Here is a 22,422-nt window from a genome sequence, read left to right as displayed (position 1 = left end):
CGGTGTAAGACTAGACGGAAGGCAGCTACCTACCGCCAACTCTTGGGCTACTCTTTCACCAACGAATAGTTGGATTGACCGTAACATTATAACGCCCACACGGTTGCAAGGGTGAGCATGTTTGGTGCAACGGGGATTCGAACCAGCGACCCTCAGATTACGAGTCTAACACCTTAACCCACCTGGCCATACCGGGCCCGTAAATATTAAATAGTTCCAAATATAGCTGAAGTGATTAACGTAAGTTGACCATTGTTATCAATTTCAACTACAAAGAGTAAGAAATTACATACAAATTGCTGGGTCTCTATTCATTGTCCCCCAGTGGCTCAGCGGTATGCCTGCGGCCTTAAAACACTAAAAACCGAGTTTCGATACCCGTGGTGGGTAGAGCACAGATAGCCCATTGTGTAGCTTTGTGCTTAATTCTTAACAACAACTCTCTTCAGAGCACAAATAGTTGTTGTTTTGAATTAAGCACAAAGCTACACAATTAGCTATCTGTGCGCTGCCCACCACGGGTATCTAAACCCAGTTTTTAGCGTTGTAAGTTCGCAGACAAACCGCTGAGCCACTGGGGGGGGGGTCGAGTACAAATAAACCATAGTGTAACTTTTTGCTTACTTACAAACAAGAACATCAGAAGCAATATTCGCCACATGTTTGCTGAAGGGTATTAGCAACACTGTGTCCTTTTTTTTTTCAATTAATCACTATTGGAAATATTCAAGTATTTTTGTAATTTAATTCTGAAAAGAAAATGGCTTATATTGTTCTCAATTTTATATCTTTTGTCTTTTGTTTAACTTTGTATATTAACAAAAACAGGTCAGGCATGGCTAGGTATTTATCGCGCTCGGCTCGCTATCTGTGAATTATTGGTTCGAATCCTCCAAACATGCTTGCCCTTTCAGCCGTATGGGCGTTATAATGTGAAGTTCTATCTCTCTATTCATTGGTAAAAAATAGCCCACAAGTTGGCGGTGGGTAGTGATGACTAGTCTTACACTGCTAAATTAGGAACGGCTAGCGCAGATAGCCCTGGTGTAGCTTTGCGCCAAATTCAAAACAAACCTTGTCTAAGATACTTGATTTTAGTCTAATTTCTAACCGTGCCATAATTCAAACTTGTAATACTCGAGTCGTGTATTTTGTAAATCTGACTTGAACTCCAGTAACTGTCGTAGAAGACTCGAACACGATCGTGTGACTCGGAATTAGACATAGGCATTTAAGCATTGTGATTTAGAGATAATTGCAAGTAATTTTGTTTCATTTAATACATTCTCCCTCTGTAAGGAAAAAGAAAATTTCCATTCTTTCTGCTGTTAACTAATTGCTACTTAGCAACAAAAAAATAACTGAACCTGTAGTCGTTGCATAACAACAGACGTTTTGCATCTATTTTGCCGCGCAATTGTAGCTGCTGCTACGTCTAAAATTGCAATGCATGGCTTAAAAATTATGCAATAAATGAAGCATTATATAAATTATGTTGTGTATATATTTTGTAATAGAACGGTTAAAGGAAAACTGGGAATAACATCTGACTTTAATAGGAACCTTTTATGAGTCCAACAAGACAAGTAAATCAGGCAGGGAGCCATTTTTCTTTTCCTTTTTTTTATCTGCATTAATTGCTTTGGCTCTAATTTGAAAGTAAACGTATTTATTGTTATTATGAAAGCTATAGTACCAAGTATAATTGAAAATTTGTTCGCCATTCTCCTTCCGACGCCTGGCATGTCCTGGATTTTAAGGTGCTGGACTCGCACTCTCATAGATACTGGTTTGAATCCTCGTCTCATATCAAATATTCGCTCTTTCAGTTGTGGTGGCGTTATAATATAGCGATTAATCTCACAATTCGTTGGTAAAATGGTAGCAGAAGAGTTGGCAGTAAGTGGTGTTGGCTAGCTTCCTTCCCTCTGGTCTTTGACAACTAAATTAGGGACGATTAGCGCAAAAAAACTTTATGTAGGTGTGCGCGAAATCTGGAATATAGTATAAGCAAATACACTACGGGACAAAAACGAAGTTTCAGGCAAACATTTATATAAAAAATCGTGTTAAACAACACATAAGATTGCCTGAAAACATTTATATAAAAAATCATGTTAAACAACACATAAGATTGCCTGAAATTTCGTTTTTTTCCCGTAGTGTATTTGCTTATACTATATTCTAGATTTCGCGCACAGCTACATAAAGGTTTTCTGCGCTAGTCGTCCCTGATTCAGTTGTAAAAAACCAGAGGGAAGATAGCTAGCCAACACCACCTACTGCCAACGCTTGGGCTACCATTAATATGGTAACGTTTTTATCAGTTTCAGTTTGTACTCCACTTTGTTTTAGAGTATAAGACTATCGAGTCTTATAAGAACGAATTTAATCCAATTCCTAAAGTATTACAAAGATTTTTCTGTTTAATTCTCTCTCCGCTGTTCGTAAAAGCTTTTTGGATCTTATCGAGTATCACAACTTTTTTTGGGGGGAGGGGGTATTTGAACGTACAGCAAGTGTTCAGATGATTTGACAAATTGATGGAAGGTCTCGAAAAAAGGGTTGGACCTCTATTAGTTGTTTCTATGTGACAACTGTCTTTAGCATACGAACTATAAGATGAAGTCTTAAAACGATGGATATGCTACATACAACAAGTTTCTGTTTGAAAAACATGACAATTACAGCAGGATGGTACTTCGGTACAAGATGGGATAGGTGTTAAAGTTGTTCACTACTTCGCGCATCTCCAAATTGTCTGGGGTATTCGTTCTTTAAATAATAATGCCACCAAAATATATTCAGTGCAAAACATAGTAGTCTTTTTGAAATGCAATGGTTGTGCTACCTTAACACGTGGATTTTTATTTGCACGAATGGTACAGTGACGAACATGCACGTGACCATAAAAGATTGGATAATCTCATCTGTCAAGAGGACGCACAAGAAATATTTGTTCATCATCTGTAATCTGTAACATGTACCATAAATTTGAATCAAATTTTTTTCCGAGAACCGTAATCGTGTACTTCTATCTCTTGAGCATCTGCACTTCGAATGGCGTATGTAGGATATAATTAATCTGAGTTGATGTGTAACATCCGGGACGTTGCTTGTGCTATGGATAAGACCTGCAGTTTGGATCTGTATAGTGAGCAACAACTTTATAACACTGATATCTGAGGACACCATGACTTTGAATGATCGGTTACTTTTCTCAAAACTTTATAAACAATCAGTTGATGGAAATAGCTGTGAGTATCCTACATCTCTTGTTGGTCTTCTTTTCACTTCATTACTATGAGAGACTATAATTTACTGTCTGACCTCAGCTCAGATGTGTTTCGATAAAAACCTGTTAATTCTTGGAAGCAATTTGGTTTCTATTATCTGAATAATCACATAAAATGGCCCGGCATGGCCAGGTGGTTAAGGCACTCGACACATAATTTGAGGGTCGCGGGTTCGAATTTCCATCACACCAAACATTCTCGCCCTTTCAGCCGTGGGGCCGTTCTAATGTTACGGTCAATCCCACTATTCGTTGATAAAAGAGTAGCCCAAGAGTTGTCGATGGGTGGTGATGATTAGTTGCCTTTCCTCTAGTCTTACACTGCTAAATTAGGAACGACTAGCGCATATAGCCCTTGTGTGGCTTTGCGCAAAATTCAAAACAAAGAATCATATAAAATATACAAGATACTAATTTGGCTTTAATAATTCTAAATACTTCCATGAAAAATAAGAAATCATTCAGGTACGCACCCAACCACATCATTTCTATAAAGCTCGTGTAAACCCGTGTTTTCGCATAACTGCAACTGTAAGCAAGTATACTTATAGCAGTTACTAGTTTGCGCTATATAATAACTTAACTGTGTAGCATCAAATCTCTATGGATATTAAAATCATTCTAACCAAACACTTAACATGAATTACAATAAGCGATTTGCTTCGTTCTAATTGTACGAAGCGGGCACATTCTTTCTTTACAAATATTACTTTGACATAGAAGTCAACTAAGAGAATAAACATCGTTATGAGAATTAGTAAAACCATCAGCTCGTGAACCAATGATATAAAATAAAGTGCGATTAACAGATGACCTGTATTACTCTAGAAGAAGTTATTTTACCAGTCAGGGTCATTTAGGCTTCATCCTTTCACAGAGCTCACTCTAGTGTAACACTAGTTCAGGTTACATCATGTAGACGTGCTTCTTGTTGTTTGAAGTTAAACACACAGCTACACAATGGATTATCTGAGCTTTGCCAACTACGGGTATCGAAACCCGGTTCCTAGCGTTGTAAGTCTTCAGACATACTGCTATGGTATTGGAGGAGGGGCATTCTTCCTCCCACAAAATTAGTTCGTGCTCATATTTATCTGTGCATGTTGTTTGAAACGGTTACATTTCAGCCAATCTTTCTCACGTTTAGTACTATAAATAAAAAATAATACACCAAACAGTGTAATCGTGGCTCGACCAATATTACCAAAACTTACAATTTCATATTCATCGAGGTCCCCAGTGGCACAGCGGGATGTCTGCGGATCCACACCGCTATAAACCAGCTTTCGATACCCATGGTAGACAGAACACAGATAGCCCAGCCCATTGTGTAGTTTTGTACTTAATTCTATTGAAACGAATCTTTGTCATTACATCTATCGGACGTTTCAAATTAAACCGTAATAAGATTTTGGTTTGGTTTGGTTTATTTTAAATTTCACGCAAAGCTACACAAGGGCTATCTGTGCCAGCCGTCCCTAATTTAGCAGTATAAGACAAGAGGGAAAGCAGTTAGTCATCACCACTCACCACCAACTATTGGCCTACTCTTTATAAATGAATAGTGGGATTGACCGTCACATTATAATGACCCACGGCTGAAAGCGCGATCATGTTTGGTGTGATGAGGATTCGAACCAGCGACCCTCAGATTACGAGTCGAGTACCTTAACCACCTGGCCATGACAGGCCCCACAATAAGATAGTGTCAAACTGTGTTAATAACTTTGTTTACCATTACCATATTTTTTATACGAGAGAACAAATTTGTGATGTTTAAATTGATTAAGGACTTCGTGAAATATCTCATGCATGTTTTAATGGTATTATTGTCCGTCAGTCACTTCTTTTAAAAACCGGTTTACGTACCTCCCTAACGTGTGATCACTCCTTTGAAGTAAAGATACTAAACTATGGCAACTTTCATTCAAAGAATTTTACACTAATAAATCAACTGGTTTCTGACTCAGAATCAAAACACAAAAAGCTTGAAAACTAACCCATTTTTATTTATATATCATCTCTACATTTTAAAGAAATGACTTCTCGCACATAGTTTAAGAATTATTAGGTTGCTATGTTACAAAATTCCCGATAAGAAATTACAAGTTGTACAACTGTAACTGACACTCATCAAAAGCTAATACATTTTAATTGTAACAATTAGTTTCGAAGTAAGCACCTTTACATGTCACCATTTAATGGTTGTTATGAAATAAAATAAAAACACTTTTGAATACACCTGCTCTGAAAGTGTTTAAACTTTCTCGATTTCAGCTTCGATAAACTATTGCAAAAATGTATAGGGTAGTAATACATACTTGGAAGTATCTTAGCTGGTTTATGTTAACAATATTCCTACGTGCCCTACAGTTTTTTATAAGTAATCATCAAAAATAACTTATAAATTGACTCCAGTAATATCCATAAATATCTTAAAATTTGTGATGAATTGATATAAAAGTTATTGTGTTATTTCAAAATTTAAACAAATACTTATAGTTTTCTTGATATCGAATCAAAGAGGTCTGGAACATGAGAGACGTATCTTAATTCACTTTAACATTTCTATTTTTTTTTTAAATCTCACTTAATGTCTCAGCGAAAAGTCTGAATGCCTATAACATGAAAAATTGAGCTTCGATACCTCTTGTGGAGCACATAACGGAAATTCACTAAATGTTGTGTTTGTTCAACTCAATGCTGACGTCTATGGTTATTTGAGTACCTCTCTTAATTAATATCATAGAACTAGCCACGTGTGAAATTACCTGATCTGTTGTATTCCCGCTACGTCTTTTTTTTTATCAGAGATAAATTATACTGATACAATTTTGTATTACATAGAAATTAAGTAAAATATTTTAATTTTTAGTTGTTCTTTTTAATTAAGCACAAAGCTACACAATGGGCTACCTGTGCTCTGCCTACCACGGGTATCGAACGGCGGCTTTTAGGGTTGGAAGTCCCCAGACATACCGCTGAGCCACTGGGGGAGGGGCTATTTTTTTTTTATAAACAGTATACTTAAGAGTCTTGGATCCATTGCAAGAATTTAACAATTAATACTTTCCTTCCACATGTCTGAGGACTTACAAAAAACTGAGTTTCGATACCCATAGTGGGCAGAGCACAAATAGCTCATTGTGTAGCTTTGTGCTTAGCTTTAAACGAACAAACCAAACTTTCCTTCCAAGGCCATCATCGGGGTCTACTAAAAGCGTGATTATATTAGTCATAAATAAGTACCGTATTTTAGGACTTGTAAGACGCACTTTTTTAAATACATTGAAAAATCCCCTTGCGTCTTCCAAGACAAAAGTGATGGGTTAAGGCAAGACATTAGTTTAGGGTCTACTCCAAACGGCCTCTCATTACTAACCAATTACACGTAATTTGAATGGCATAAAACATTCAATTTAACTAATATTGCGGCCCGGCACGGCCAAGCGTGTTAAGGCGTGTGACTCGTAATCTGAGGGTCGCGGGTTCGCATCCCCGTCGCGCCAAACATGCTCGTCCTTTCAGCCGTGGGGGCGTTATAATGTGATGGTAAATCCCACTATTCGTTGGTAAAAGAGTAGCCCAAGAGTTGGCGGTGGGTGGTGATAACTAGCTGCCTTCCCTCTAGTCATACACTGCTAACTTAGGGACGGCTAGCACAGATAGCCCTCGAGTAGTTTTGTGCGAAATTCAAAAACAAACAAACAAAAACTAATATTGTCGATATAACGTAAAGAATACGATGTATTTGACTGTATTCACTTAGTAGGTTAAAAAAAAGTCAAGGTTGCATCAAGATGTTGATTGCTGAGTCAAAATATTTCTTTCTTAGAATTGTTTTTCCAAAATTAAGGTGTGTCTTCCACGATAAAGCTTCTTACGAAGCATAAAATAAGTATATGAGAGCTTTCACGTTTTATATTTTTATAGCTTCTAACAGAATAAATCATTTCTAAAAACACTTGATTTTGTGAACGTTTAACTTTATCTTCTAGAACGAGTCTCAAAGGTGCAGAGAATTAATAAATATGGATAGGAGTAACTACAAAAATAGGCTATCGTTACGTTTTCAGTGGTTCTTGTTGAGTTGGCCCTGAGTTAGTTACAGGCGTTGGTCGATTCTTTTGATGGCGAGGGCAGGCCGAGTTTTTCAGGTGCATTACCGAACCCCTTCCGCTTGGTAGTTGAGTATCTGTACAACACATCCGTGTGTTACGTTGGTTGTGTAGCTTTCTTCAGTTCGTAATCTAAAATAGGTCAATACGGGTCTCACATGCTGTCCTACTGCCATATAAAAGACGAGTTCGTTAACTATGACTATATTTCCTGAAGAAATCGACCAAGTATTGAGGATAATTACCACTAGTGACGGTAGGTTTAACTTCGTTTAACACAAGCCATGTTCTGTATCATTAGCCTTACAATACTGCACATACGATTGCGTGCGTTCAAAAGTAGTTCTACCAAAAAATTTCTCATGTTGGATATTTTTATTAAAGTATTTCTGCAACGAAAATACTGATCTCATGGAGTTCTGCGGCGATAGTTTTAATGTACTCTGTAGCTTGTTTATTCTTCGTGCAAAATTACCCGTTTTAAAATCTTTCTTACTTCCCTATTGCACGGGCTCTTATGTAATACTTTTATTTGAAATATATTAGATCAGTTCGATTAAGTTACTTGCAAATCGCGATAATAAGATATTTATCAGCTAATGAAAGAAAGCTTTCAACAGATCTAGCTGTAACTGACTATCGTTTGATTTCTTGCTCCTACTGTGTTGTAAACAAACCGTATATTTTTTTTAGTTAAGCGCAAATCTGCATAATGAGATATCTGTGCTCTGCCAACCAACGGGTATCGAAACCCGGTTTTTGGCGCTTTAAGTCTGCAGACATACCGCTGTTTTACTGGGGGAGGTCAATACGTATAGGCGTTCTAGTTAAGTTTTATCAAATATTTCTTGATTAATTAATTAATTCTGTTTCGTGATTATGCAACCATAGACATTTGTAAACTTGTTTCGTTATTTTTACGTTGTACTGAGACTGGTTATACTTGTTAATTCTTGGGCCTTCGCCTTTTCATCTAGCTATTTAAAATATGTAAAATGCAAATCCAAAATCACTTCTTTTGGTACCGAATACCGAAGCTATGATCCCTCTTGTAACAATATATCTGAAAGTTTCTTAAATAAGAGTTTCATGCAAAATTTACACAACTTTGAAAATCATTTGAAATCGAAGTCTCTGCATGCATTTAAAAACTAAAGGGTATCCTAAAACTGTATTTAAACGCAAACAGTGTTTACTAACAGGACTTTTAATGTGAAAGTTTTAACAGAAAGGTTCAACTGAAAGTTAGGGCTTAATTATAGGGTTACCTGCAAGCTACAGGAACAAAGAAAATGATCGACATACTTTAGCTTAACTCGATTTCAGTTTTTGAAATTTAGAGTAGAATTTGTGAGATGTTTGTAGTTCAGAGTAGCTTCGCTAACACCTTTGTTCGTTTTAAAACAAACTCGAGTATTTACACTTGTCGAACAACATGCACATATTTCATGTAATTACTCGACTAAACCTCTTACTTTCAGATACAGTATTCCGTGATGAGACTTCTGTTCTATGTTCTTCTCCTACTCGGTAAGTATTTTACTTTAAAATCATCTTTAGTCAAAATAATTACTGTATTTTTACATTATTTTTATAGGTAGTTGAATCTCTGTTACTAAACGCTATAATAATTAAAAATCTAAATCACTGGTGTTTCACTTTACTGCTTATGGTCCTTTCAGGTAATTTTAAAATAATATATTAAGAGACGGATATAATGTTTTAACAAGTTATGACACAAAAGTTTCGGTTGAAAACGATAAATTATAGAATATTATTCATTGTGTTTAATCACGTTTTCTGGTACGTAATTCTTTATTTCTCTTAGCGTGTTTCAACAATACAACAACAGAGTTTAAGACAGAACTACTGATCATTAAGCTATTATACATATATTCAGGGATGATTTATTTCATTTATCTCTCTCTCGTATTGCAGGAGCTTACATGACAGCAGGAAAAAGGGTAAGTAACTATTATATGCTATTCATTAGTTTCTTCAATCATTCAACTTTAAAATAAATATGACAGTTGCTCTTGCTTATCGTTTTGTATTGTAAAACGTTTCGGTACTGTTTGTGTGGAAATATGATTCTTCTAAACGAGAGAAACTGAAAATGTTTGTGTGAATAAAATTAGCGAAAACAATAAATCTACAAATAAATATTCAGTGCTAAAAATGGCAAAGCAGTACAAACTGGAATATTTCCATGATTTTAGCTTAACAGCAAACTTGTGAAAATTTTTAATTGTTTGTCTTCTACCAGAATCTTTCGATTAGTACTGAATATCATATACACTTAATAAAATTTGACTATTGGCTTTGGAATGATGTACACACGAGTCATTAATAGTAATCGACGAGCACGAAAGAGATTGTTCCGTAAAAGTGTAACTCGTTTTTATAACTAGGAAAAGCGTCAAGCAGTCTACCAGTTCCCGGGTCCAAGAACTGACGGCGGACAGGCAGGCAGCGGACAGTACACAGCTCCACAACGTCAATTTCAAGCTCAACCTGTTCAGGCTTATTCTCCACCTCGTGGTGGCCCTAGAAGACAAGCAATAAGTCGTCCAACAGTATAGATATTTATTTTTTCTTTTATTTTGGATCATTTCCAGTATTCTCTTAATACATCTAAAATTAGGAAAGTGTGTGGGGCTCGCATGCATAAAAATTTCTTGAACATTACTGAATTTTATTACTCAGAGAAACGCACATAAATGTAGTAGTTTAAATTATGACAGTTCCTCACTGGATTACTGGTAAGTTTATAACGTCATAACGCTAACTATTGAGGTTATATATTCCCGTAGTAAACATAGCGAAGATAGCTCGTTGTTTATTTTTGTACTAACCAACAAGAATGTGAAAAAATAAGTCAAAGTGTTTAACTAAACTTTAAAAAATCGCAACAAAAAGGGGCTCATCACAAATTATTTTATCTTTCTAAAACTATGCCACGTTAGGCACAGGTTTATGATAATAAAGGGAAAGTCGTGTCAGGTATAAAAACAATTAAATAGCTGACATCAAAATTTTCACTTTTATATGATTTTAGAACGACCTTAATATGGCATTTAACCTTTCTTCTCATTGTTATACCCTCCTAAGATTGACTGCACCTAATACTCATTATAGCTTTTCGTAGAGGAACTCGAGACCTCTGCTAATTCTAGTTTTACAAGATGGGTGATAACTTCATAAATATTTTAAAGAAGAATATTCGGTTATGATTACTGCAAATATCAGCTGTTGTTTTCAAAGTCCACCCTTGGCATCACCTCCCTCAATGACACAGTAGTATGTCTGGGACTTACAACGCTAGAAATCGAGTTTCTGAACCCGTGGTAGTCAGAGCACAGAGACCCCATTGTATAGTTTTGTTATTAACTTCAAACAAACAAATTTTGAAAGCAAATGTTTTGATAGCCCTAAGTCTCTCTTATTTATCATTTCTAAGCATTTTACATCACACCGAAAAGCTATTGTTATTACCATTTTAAAATGAAAAGCTATTTATATAACATTACACTTATTAAAAAGTTACTTTGCATTCATATTTTCTAGTATGGCAGTGTACCTCAGCAGTCTCTAGAAGAAGATGGCAATTATGATGATGAAGAGAAACAACCTACCACCCCTGATCCTCTGTCCCTGCTTCTGGCAGATTCCAAGTTCAGTTGTTCTGGAAAGAACGATGGCTATTATGCTGATGACAGCGTGAACTGTCGCGCCTTCCACTACTGTACCGGGGGCGTTAGTCACTCTTGGATGTGTCCTGATAATACAGTATTTCACCAGGTTCATTTGAACTGCGTACCGTCTTCTCAAGATATATGTGATAGATCTCAGAAGTTCTACGTCGTTAATGACTATTTGTACAAAGTAAGTAATAACATAGGTGTGACAAGAGCGTAATGAGGCGTAACTTACGTTCACAATTCTGAAAGAAGTTAAAGAAATTAGTGATACTGAAAGTGCGCTTGGCGCTGAAATTTATTTTTGAAAAGTTAAAATTCCTTTGCTGTAGACTTTTGAAAACGCTTAACAACGTTACGAGCTTAACCATCTGTTGCTTATAATTTGAATTCAATATTTTACCTTAAATTTTAATTTATAAAGGTAAAGAGTTAAGGTCTCTCACTTTGTTCAAAATCTTGTGAACTTTAATAAATATTTTTATTTGTTTTCTCTATTATTCTGGCCAAAATGGTTTGTTATGCCTAAAAGAAACAAATATTTTTACATCAGCTTATGATTTGTATTTCAGACACTCGACCATAAAGGACCCAACCAAACGGTTCGCTACTACCAGCGGTATTACCCTGAAGAATTTCTTTTGGGACCTCCTGCTCCTAATCAGTTTGGATTTCCAGTAGCTCCGTCTAGTGATTATGAAGGCGGTGCTTCTGCCGCCAGGCCAGCTCCTCAGCACACTTCCTCTGATGGTGCACCTGCTCTCGCACCTTCCTCCGGGCCTAGCTCTTATGACGATATTCCATCATCAAGACCTGCCCCTAGACCTAACTCCTACAACAATTACCCAGCACCAAGACCTGCCCCTAAACCTAGACCATACGACAATGCTCCAGCAACAAGACCTGCTTCTAGACCTAATTCTTATGACATTGCATCTGTGTCAAGACCTGCTCTTAGACCTAATTCTTATGATATTGCATCTGTGTCAAGGTCTGCTCCTAGACCTAACTCCTATGGCAGTGCATCTGTGCCAAGATCTGTTCCTCGACCTAATGTCTACGATGGTGCTTCCATAGCAAAATCTGGCCCTAGACCAAACTCCTATGAAGATTCTACTCCTTCTAGATCTATTTCCTATGATGCACCTAAAACTCAGCCAGCTGCTTATACACCACAGAGATCTTTAGAAGCCAAACCTCACTATCCTGCCCCATACAAGCCTTCTTCTGACTACCATAAACTTCCTGAATCACCGCAGTATTCTCAGTTCTCCAGTATTTCACAGGATCCACTACGTTCCCAGCGAGGTGATGACTTAAACAAGAGACCTATTAGATACAATCCCAATATTTACGGAGGTCCTTCACGGTCTCGGTCGGCATCGCAGAGATATGGCAGTGCTGGTGTACAGTATGCTGATGAGTATAACTAACTGAGCTTCAGTACTTACTGTATAATATTCCATATATTTCCGTCCACATTTCATCACAACCTTTTTATACACAAGAATGCTTTGGAGAAACAAATATCCATTACTGAAGCATAACTTCGTTTATTAATAACATCTCACTTATATAGCTAATTCAGAGTTAATTATTTATTTACCATACGAATCCCAGGGGACATTTCTTAATTGCAACGGTCATTTTTTAACTTCTTATTCTCAGTTTAATTATATATTTGTATTAATGTTGAACATCACTATATAAAAAGAAAGAATTTTCTATAACTGTAAGGCAACGAGAAATGTGTGCCTGCATGCTTCACTGCTGTAAACACAATTCACTGTTAATCGGTTTTAAGGTAAATTCAACTTAGATTTATATTAAACTAAAAATATTAACTTTTAATTGACTAAATGTTTTGGATTGTTTAAATGCATTATTTAACTGCTTTTGTCAAGTATCAAATGGCTTATACATTTTAAAACGAATCTCTTTTTTTTTTTTTGGAAGGATATTTCGGCACGTTTAAGAATATATTCCTTATTTCGGCTTCTTTTTTAAATAATTGTGATTAAAATTATTTCTTTTTTGTTTACCCAGAAGATACTTCACATGGAATGTCAGAATATTATTTTATTTAGACAGATTAACATAAGAGAGATGTTTAAAAATTATAAAACTTCCTTCAGCCTCAAAGATTCATAATTATATTTCTCACCAATGTATAACACATTATATCATATTCATAACACTCTGGAATTGTGTTAGGATATGGTGTCTTTTTGTCATATACTGACGATTTCACTTCTAACATAACAACTTCTGCCTGCATTTCAATAAGTTTTGCATCAGGGACATAACTGTATCAATGAAAACGTACTCTCATCAATGAAATGGTAGGAAAGGTTATTTATTTTACCTTCTCTGAAGCCTGTTAAGGATACCATAAAGAATGGAGTTTTAACTGTATGTATAGGAAGTCAACTTTCCAGCGGAATCACACCCACTTATTGCTGTTTTTTATGTATTGTTAAATGTGTGTTAATTGAATAAATAATTCGGTTTTTGGCAAATCTAAATCTCCATTATTCTAAGTTATTGATTTATGCGACCAAAATGGCTCTCTAAGCCTATAGTGGTTTACATGAGTATTATGAAAAGTTTAATGATGACATCTAGACAAATTTACCAGATTTTTTTTTAGCGATAATTAACTAATACACATAAAAGAACACAAACATTTTTGTTGGTGTTTAGTACTGGTTTGTGAAACAAACACACTTTATACAACCAAATAACTTATCGCATTTTGCAATAGCTATATTTCTAATTCATAAAATTTAATCAATTTATTTTGGATTTGTTGATACTTTTCTACAGATGGAGTTTAAATAGATTTAAAAGAACGAACCATGAAAAAAATGTTAAAACTATTCCTGCCATTATTTCCTGTTATGCAATATTAATCAATACCTGCGAAATTTGATGATTAATTACACTGCACAACAATTTTTTTGAAAAGTTTTGCTTCCTGAAAAGTTTTTGCTGATTGTGACAGGTACCTGGTAGGTATGCATAAATATAGTTTTGGTTTCGCTTCATCACGTAGGAACTCTGAGAAATAGACAGTTAACTGTTTACCAGCAATAACGTATTTAATTGCATTTATGTTTCTAATACGCTATTAAGTTCAACATAATTAAAGTGTTTTCCTCCTGATTTTCGTTTGTATTCAATGTCCGGTGCATCACGTTGCAGTGTCCAACAGTAGTCAGCAAGCATTAACGGATTCCAATTGTTCTAATATCGTTTTTCCATTGCAGCAAAACTGAAGATTCGATGAAACGGTAGGTGATGGGAAAATTTGGATGTAATTTTCGTGATCAGCAGCCAAAGATATATAAGGAACACCCAACAGTGTTCAAGAAGCAGAAGCTTTGTTGTGCAGTGTTACTGAAAAATGCAGTTTTCCAGGCGTTGATTTCTAAAGAAAACAACATTAGTACACCTAAACAAACCCAAAAACATATAGAATATGTACGCTATGTACGCATATTTCTAACATAAGTGCCATGTTTCGAAAGTTTGAAATAAAAATACCTTAAATATCCGACTCTCAAGAATACGGTCAATCCCACTATTCGTTGGTAAAAGAGTAGCCCAAGAGTTGGCGGTGGGTGGTGATGACTAGCTGCCTTCCCTCTAGTCTTACACTGCTAAATTAGGGACGGCTAGCACAGATAGCCCTCGAGTAGCTTTGTGCGAAATTCCAAAAACAAACAAACAAACAAACAAGACTCTCAAGAAAAATGCAAAATATGGAGAGGATACGATAATTAATCACATTTACAGAGTGATTATATTCTGATGCGAAGTGTCATAGGAGATCAAACTTGTAACGTCACAAGTAAAATGTTTATATCTTATATACATAAATATGTCAAATTCAAAATAGTCCGACAGTGGAATGCTGTCATAGGTTATATTTGTCTGTGGATTACACTATTATTCGTAATATTCTTTTCTCTATATTGGAGGGCGTGTGATAAATTAGTCGAATGTATGTTCGAAGACTGACACATCGTCTTTCCCAAGAAACTTTTGTATTGGACATTGCAGCGTAGGTCAGTAGTTATAATATTAGTCATCAGACTGAATAGCTCGAGAGCTGTAAAATCATTATTAAAAAAGTATGATTCACACTTTATGGGTCTATCCAACAGCAGCTTTAAATAATTATATATTTCATACGACATTATTGTTTGTTTATTTTGTTTCTGAATTTCGCGCAAAGCTACTCGAGGGCTATCTGCGTTAGCCATCCCTAATTTAGCAGTGTAAGACTTGAAGGAAGGCAACTAGTCATCACCACACACCGCCAACTCTTGGGCCACTCTTTTACTAACGAATTGTAGAATTGACCGTCGCATTATAACGCTCCCAGGGCTGAAAGGGCGAACATGTTTGGTGCGACGGAGATTCGAACCCGCGACTCTAAGATTACGAGTCGAACGCCTTAACAAACTTGGCTATGCCGGGCCTTACGACATTATTATTAGGCTTATTATATTTTTAAATATAAGATTCTTTATTCGATTCTTTTGGGTTTTCTAAGCACAGGAATATATAATAGTGTTTAGTGTAGCTCAGTTAGGTGGATGAGTTACGGTATTAAGTAAAATGAAGATGGCAGAAATAGTATAGTGGAAATGTTGTAATATTATTATAAACCCTTCTGCTTGAAGAGCTTTAAAGGGTTTAAACGTGTTAAATCTGTTTGGAATCCTCTAAGGAAAATATGAGTACAAAATTCAGCTTTCAAGTGCCAATTTTTTACAGTCTTCATTTTCTTTTGTAATTTTTGTTGTCGTGTTTGGTCAAGAAAACAAAAAGAAAGAGGAATGTGAAGACTTCATCTATGGTATAAATGACCAAATGCGACACGTGGAATAAATCGCACTGCGTTTTTTTTTTTTTTTAAACATGAAACTACGCAGTGAGTTCCTCGTGGTCTGCTTACCGCTAAGCCTCTGGGAAGAGGTAATATTATATTATGCCGTTAGTATGTACTAATTATTAATATTTTGAAGAAGTACAGAGCGGTATATATATATATATATATATCACACACACACAAAGCGTTTGATATAAAAATTATTTATTTCGTTTAATTCTGGTTTTGGTTAGAAACAAGTGAATTTTTTTTATAAAGACTTCAGCGTTCAACTTTCAGATCTTCAAAAAGAAACTTTTTTTTTTCCGTAAGCAAATTAGTATTCTCAATGAAAATATTTACAACTCAAGCAAATAGAATACAAAAATAAAGGCGTGAATCTAACATTTATAAAAGCAGGTTATCTTACCTTCTTGGACAACCTGGATTTGCGTTTTTTTTGTTTTTTTTTCACATTATAAATTCTAATTGAGCAATAGTTACCAGTCTCTGACTCCCTTTGCGGAGAGCATTGGTTTTTATGTGTGAGGCAGTTAATAAACAGGTCTGGTAACAAAATCATCAGTTTGGAAACAGGATACATTTTGGCTCATCGAAGATGACTTGGTGCGTTCAGGAAGCTTAAACGTCTGTTAAATAAATAAATAAAACGTGTGTTTATTTGTTTGTTTGTTTTTAATTTCGCACAAAACTACTCGAGGGCTATCTGTGCTAGCCGTCCCTAATTTAGCAGTGTAAGACTAGAGCAGGGGTTCTTAACCAGGGGTGCCCGCACCCCTAGGGGGTGCAAAGATGATTCCCAAGGGGTGCGAGGATGCCCATGAATAATTAAAGCAAATCTATATTTTTACATAAGAGTATGCTTTATATTTTTATATTTAAGTTTCCAGGGGGTGCGAGAAATGATTACTGATTTGAAAGGGGTGCAAACACTGAAAAAGGTTAAGAACCACTGGACTAGAGGGAAGGCAGCTAGTCATCACCACCCACCGCCAACTCTTGGGCTTCTCTTTTACCAACGAATAGTGGGATTCACCGTCACATAATAACGCCCCCACGGCTCAAAGGGCGAGCATGTTTGGAAATAAATAAAAAACTGGTAGTTTATAACATAGTGTAAACTTAGCGTGGTATATTTTTTATCAGTATTATACAAACTTAGTAGTATACGTAAACGAAACTATATCAAACAATGAAGGAAGTAGTTTTACAGGATATAAAGGCTTTATTATTATTGATGAAAATTTGTCAAAATTATTAATAATTCTCCGCTCAACTATTGTTATTGTTTTATCAGAAAACTACACAATGAGTTACATGTTTCCAATCAACCGCGGTCAATACAACTCTGCATTTTAGCGTTATAAGTCTGTAAACTTACCGCTGACCCACAGGGGGAGTAGACTACACAAAGTTAACAGTAACATAATAACATGTTTAAAGTGAATCGTGAGCGAGTTTCATATATTTAAATTAAAAAAAAAACCTTCACCAAATTTAATATCTTTTGGCTATCAAAAGTTTAAAGATATATTGAAATATCTTTAAAAAACGGTGTTGTTTTGAATTACAATATTTCAACGTGTGTATTATACTTTTCTTCCCAGCATGGTCTGGTTAACCACCTCAATTCGAAATCAGAGTGTCGTGGGTGAAAACTCGATGACACCAAACATGCTCGCCCTTTCAGCCGTGGGGGCGTTATGATGTTACGATCAATCCAACTATTCGTTAGTAAAATAGTATCCCAAGAGTTGGCGGTTGGTGGTGATGACTAACTGCCTTCCTTCTAGTTTTACACTGCTAAATTAGAGACGACTAGCGCAGATAGTCCTCGTGTAGCTTTGGGCGAAATTCAAAATAAACAAATTATGTTTTTCCCACCTGAAACAAGAGGTTCCACTCATTCTGTAGTCAGATATTTATAAATAGAGGATGGTTTGTTAGAAATTAACCATAAAGCAACACAATGAACTGTCTTTACTCTACCCAATACGAGCAGCGAAACTCGAATTCTCGCTGTAAATCCGCAGACATACCGCTATAAAACTAGAGGGACAGAGGATGGGTCAAAGATAGAAAATACACGTTCCTGGTTGGAAAAGAGAGAGTTTAACTGTGAAGTTTTCAATAGCTGTATAATATACGTTCCTGGTTGGAAAAGAGAGAGTTTAACTGTGAAGTTTTCAATAGCTGTATAATACACGTTCCTGGTTGGAAAAGAGAGAGTTTAACTGTGAAGTTTTCAATAGCTGTATAATACACGTTCCTGGTTGGAAAAGAGAGAGTTTAACTGTGAAGTTTTCAATAGCTGTATGATATACGTTCCTGGTTGGAAAAGAGAGAGTTTAACTGCGAAGTTTTCAATAGCTGTATAATATACGTTCCTGGTTGGAAAAGAGAGAGTTTAACTGTGAAGTTTTCAATAGCTGTATAATATACGTTCCTGGTTGGAAAAGAGAGAGTTTAACTGTGAAGTTTTCAATAGCTATATACCCAATAAAATTTACTACTTTGTGAACAAAGTACACAAAGACATTGTAATGATAAAACACGTCAATTTTTTTCATTAGTGGAATGAAATAAAAAAGGTGTGTTCATATTTTGTCAGTAGATTCAAAACATATTTATTTGATTTTTTCTTGTAGGCTGTCAATTAGTTCGGACCAGTTAGTTTTTCTGTGCACACTCGAACTTTAATATTGTAATCGTTACACCTCTTTATGCTCATTAGAGCTTTAAAATTGTAATTGTTACATCTTGTTTTGCATGTTCAGACATTAAGATTTTTAGTCGGTGTAATAATTACAGTATTAAAGCTCGAATGTTTATAATATGGATACATTACAAAGTGTAACGGTTGCAACACTAAAGTTTGAATCTGTTTAAGGAGGTGCCACAATTAAAGTGATAGGCTCTGTAAGAGCGGTTCCATTTTTTACAGCTTCCATAACATTCATAAATCGCTCAAGGTAATTTTTTCACTGAAAGTAATATTATTAGCACGTCTGTCGTATAATCTCACGTGATGAAAGCATCATTTCACGATGACACGTGATGAACGCAGTTCGAAGAGTATGTTGAGACCCTATAAGTACGTTACTGACTGTAAAATTGACGAATGCTAGTTGACAACATTTAGTACCAGCATGAGATAATTTTGGAATACCCTGAGTACCTATTAAAGCATTCTCTTATGATGTTATAAATGTTATTGAAGGGCATAGATAGAAAATCAAATCACCAATTTATAATACCACCATAATTGTTCCTTTACATATTATTATTTCTTTAAAATTTCATGTTGCAATGTTAAAACTGTGTGTTTTTGTAATTATAACACAATCTTATTAAAGTTTTTCTTTTTACGGCACAAGTTTTTATTTGTAACTTATGATTAGCTGTTCTTCATGCATATCAGGTTCCTTCGATCAGTTTTCTATTGATAACACGTGTCTCTTTTTTACAGCGATTTTGTTTCCATTTATTTCGATGTTCAGGTATAAAAATGTATATGAGGAGAAATGAATAGGTTATGTTTCAACGAGTTTAAATATGCATACAACCACAGCCAATATAAAGATGCGGTGGAATAGCATATATCATAACTACGTTTATACATCGCCTGGTTTAGCATATCATAGATAATGTAGTGCCACTAAAAACTACTCTCAATATATTCGAATATATTTGCGTTTGTTGCTTATCATTGTTTATGATACGTGGATTACGTTTGTTACTGATATTTATGTTCATGGATTTTCTACGATTAAAAATACCCCACTTTACTTACCACGGCTGAAGTATGACTTGTTACAAGTCACTTTCTAGATGGTCTTGGTAATCAAAGTTAATCCATACTCCTTTATTTTCCAATGTCATTAAATATAAAGAATAAGCACGTCTTGGAAATTATAAAACTTCGATCTCAACATATCTTTATGATCTGAGGTATGAATATATTGCGTCGGAAAAGGCTGTCCCATACCCTTCCCAAAAGCATCAGTTTTCGATGACATCACACTACGTTCGAACGCCGAACGTTAAAATGTAGTTCTAATACAAGCCGTTCAATCGCGACTTTATATGGCCATAGTTGTCATGTGTCTTGCCGATTTGCGTATTCTAAATTGTTTTAATATAAAATACTCAAATCTTTAGCAATACTGTTTGTTAAAGGACTCATTTATAAAGGACGTAATAGCAAAAGGCTTTTAATAACTCCGTTTCGACAAGTATACTACAGACAAACTTGCAACGTTTCCAGTCCTTAAAACTTTGTTGATTATTAAGAGATTATAATTTAAATTGACTGTGTCCACACTAGGTGATTTTGCAAGTGTAGAAAGCGCATAAAATTGACCTCATTCTGGGATATTACATGATAGGATGTTTTTTTGTGAGGTTTTTCTCTTCTACGACTGTAAAAAACATAAAAGATAAGAACATTTAGCATTTCGAATAAATCTGTATCTGCAGTATTTAACCATGTCGGTAAAGCAAGAAAAGTTAGCTCACTAGGGTAAAAATAAAGGTAATCCACGATTTACTAATTATCTCGCAGATGAGGTAGTGAAGAACGTTTTATTAGCTTATTGTGGTTCTTTCAAGTCAAACTGATTCCACGAAGATTGACGAGACAGATGTATTCAATAATGGGAGATTCGAAAGGATATTTACTACAAAGTAGGCCCGACATGGCCAGCTGGTTAAGGAACTCGACTCGTAATCTGAGGGTAGCGGGTTCGAATCCCTTTTACACCAAACACGTTTGCTCTTTCAACCGTGGGGACGATATAATGCGACAGTCAATCCTACTATTTGTTGGTAAAAGAGTAGTCCAAGAGTTGGCGGTAGATGGTGATGACTAGTTGTTTTCTCCCCTGTCTTTCACTGCTAAATTAGGGACGGCTAGGAATAACACGCACAATTTAAATCTTTATTTAAATTCTTAAGTTCTTTATTTTTCAGAAAGTGTTGATAGCACACTATATTTGTGCCTTATCATTACATGATGATGCTTTCTAAAATAGTTATAATTCTTGTCAAAAATTTCAACACTTTATTCAATATTTATTTTGACAGATGAATGAAGACATGGAACGTAAGATTCAAGTTAGATGATCAATATGTTATTCTGGTCGAGTATTTATAGTGTATTTCTTATTTTTTACTAAATTTTTAATCATGTAACTATATATAGTGAAATAATATATGCAAATATTTCATTATGTATAAACGTAGATTATGAAGTATAATGAATATCTTGGAACATATTCGCCTTATAATGTAAAGAGGTGTTATTCTGTGCGGTCAATCCCTATATTTGATGGAAAAAGCAGTCCAATATTTGATGGTGGGGTGACAACAATCTGCTTTTCCTCTTAAATTAGGGACGGCTAGAGCAGATATCCCTCGTGTAGCGGTCGCCGAGTCCCCATCATACCAAACATGCTAGCCCTTTCAGCTGTGGGGGCATTATAATGTGAGGCACAATCCCACTATTTGTTTGTAAAAGAGTAGCACAAGAGTTGTCGGTGGATGGTAATGACTACTTGTCTGCCCTCTAGTCTTACACTGCTAAATTAGGGACCCCTAGCACAGATAGCCTTCGCGTAGCTTTGCGCGAAAACTAAAGCAATTTCATTTTATTAAATGTTATCAGTAACTCTATTTTTCCTGGTATTGTTGAAAATATTTATGTTTTTATACTAATTAATAATAATATGCTTTGTTAATATGTGAAAACACGCAGAATAAAAACATGAATGAATAATAAAAAAAACCAAAACGGGATACGACTGTATAGGAAATTAACTGCAAACATTTTGGTTGTAGTACCGCTTGAATCGAACAACATTCAAATCTAAATTTCAATTTTTATATGTCAAATAATCTAAAAATTGTTTTAAACATTTCATACTTTTGTTGTTTTTTTTTTGCTTAAATCTGTGCATTAAAATTCGTTCATGTGCCATAAAAAACAAAATTCGTCTCTTGCAAAAATAGTTAAATATAACATAGTGCCATCTATTTATAAACTTTAAAAACACTTGAAAACTAACTGTTACAAGATGTTGGCTTAATCTTAAATTAAATTATAATTATATGAATATCAAATATATAGGCCAATAAGATCTCAAAATTAAAAAACAAGTTGAATTTTGTGATGATAGATAGAGCTTGGGAATGTAAATTAAATATTTCTGCTAAATTTCAAAATTTATTAAACGCATAAAAATTAACTTATATTACTACTAAATGTTCTTACACCATTCATTCCTTGAATATGCAATGATTCCAAAATTAGGAATTAAGTCGTGATACAAAACCTTTAAAAATTGTAGAAGTAATGCTGAGGGCCCGGCATGGCTAGGTGGCTATGACATTCGACTCGTAATCTGAGGGTCG

General features: G+C 35.2%; 1 protein-coding gene across 1 annotated transcript; it reads left to right on the top strand.

Annotated features, from left to right (window-relative positions):
* The first annotated feature begins 7,382 nt into the window (after positions 1–7,382).
* Positions 7,383–13,636, top strand: LOC143249372 (uncharacterized). The gene is made up of 6 exons (XM_076499117.1): positions 7,383–7,669; positions 8,895–8,943; positions 9,352–9,377; positions 9,825–9,989; positions 10,981–11,298; positions 11,684–13,636. The coding sequence occupies exons 2-6, from the start codon at positions 8,910–8,912 to the stop codon at positions 12,542–12,544; spliced, it is 1,404 nt and encodes a 467-aa protein (XP_076355232.1). The 5' UTR covers positions 7,383–7,669; positions 8,895–8,909; the 3' UTR covers positions 12,545–13,636.
* Positions 13,637–22,422: the final 8,786 nt, after the last annotated feature.

Source organism: Tachypleus tridentatus, chromosome 4 (assembly GCF_004210375.1).
Source record: "Tachypleus tridentatus isolate NWPU-2018 chromosome 4, ASM421037v1, whole genome shotgun sequence".
Classification (NCBI taxonomy): domain Eukaryota; kingdom Metazoa; phylum Arthropoda; class Merostomata; order Xiphosura; family Limulidae; genus Tachypleus; species Tachypleus tridentatus.
Note: the sequence above shows the minus strand (reverse complement) of the source record. Positions and strands in the feature narration are given on the sequence as shown.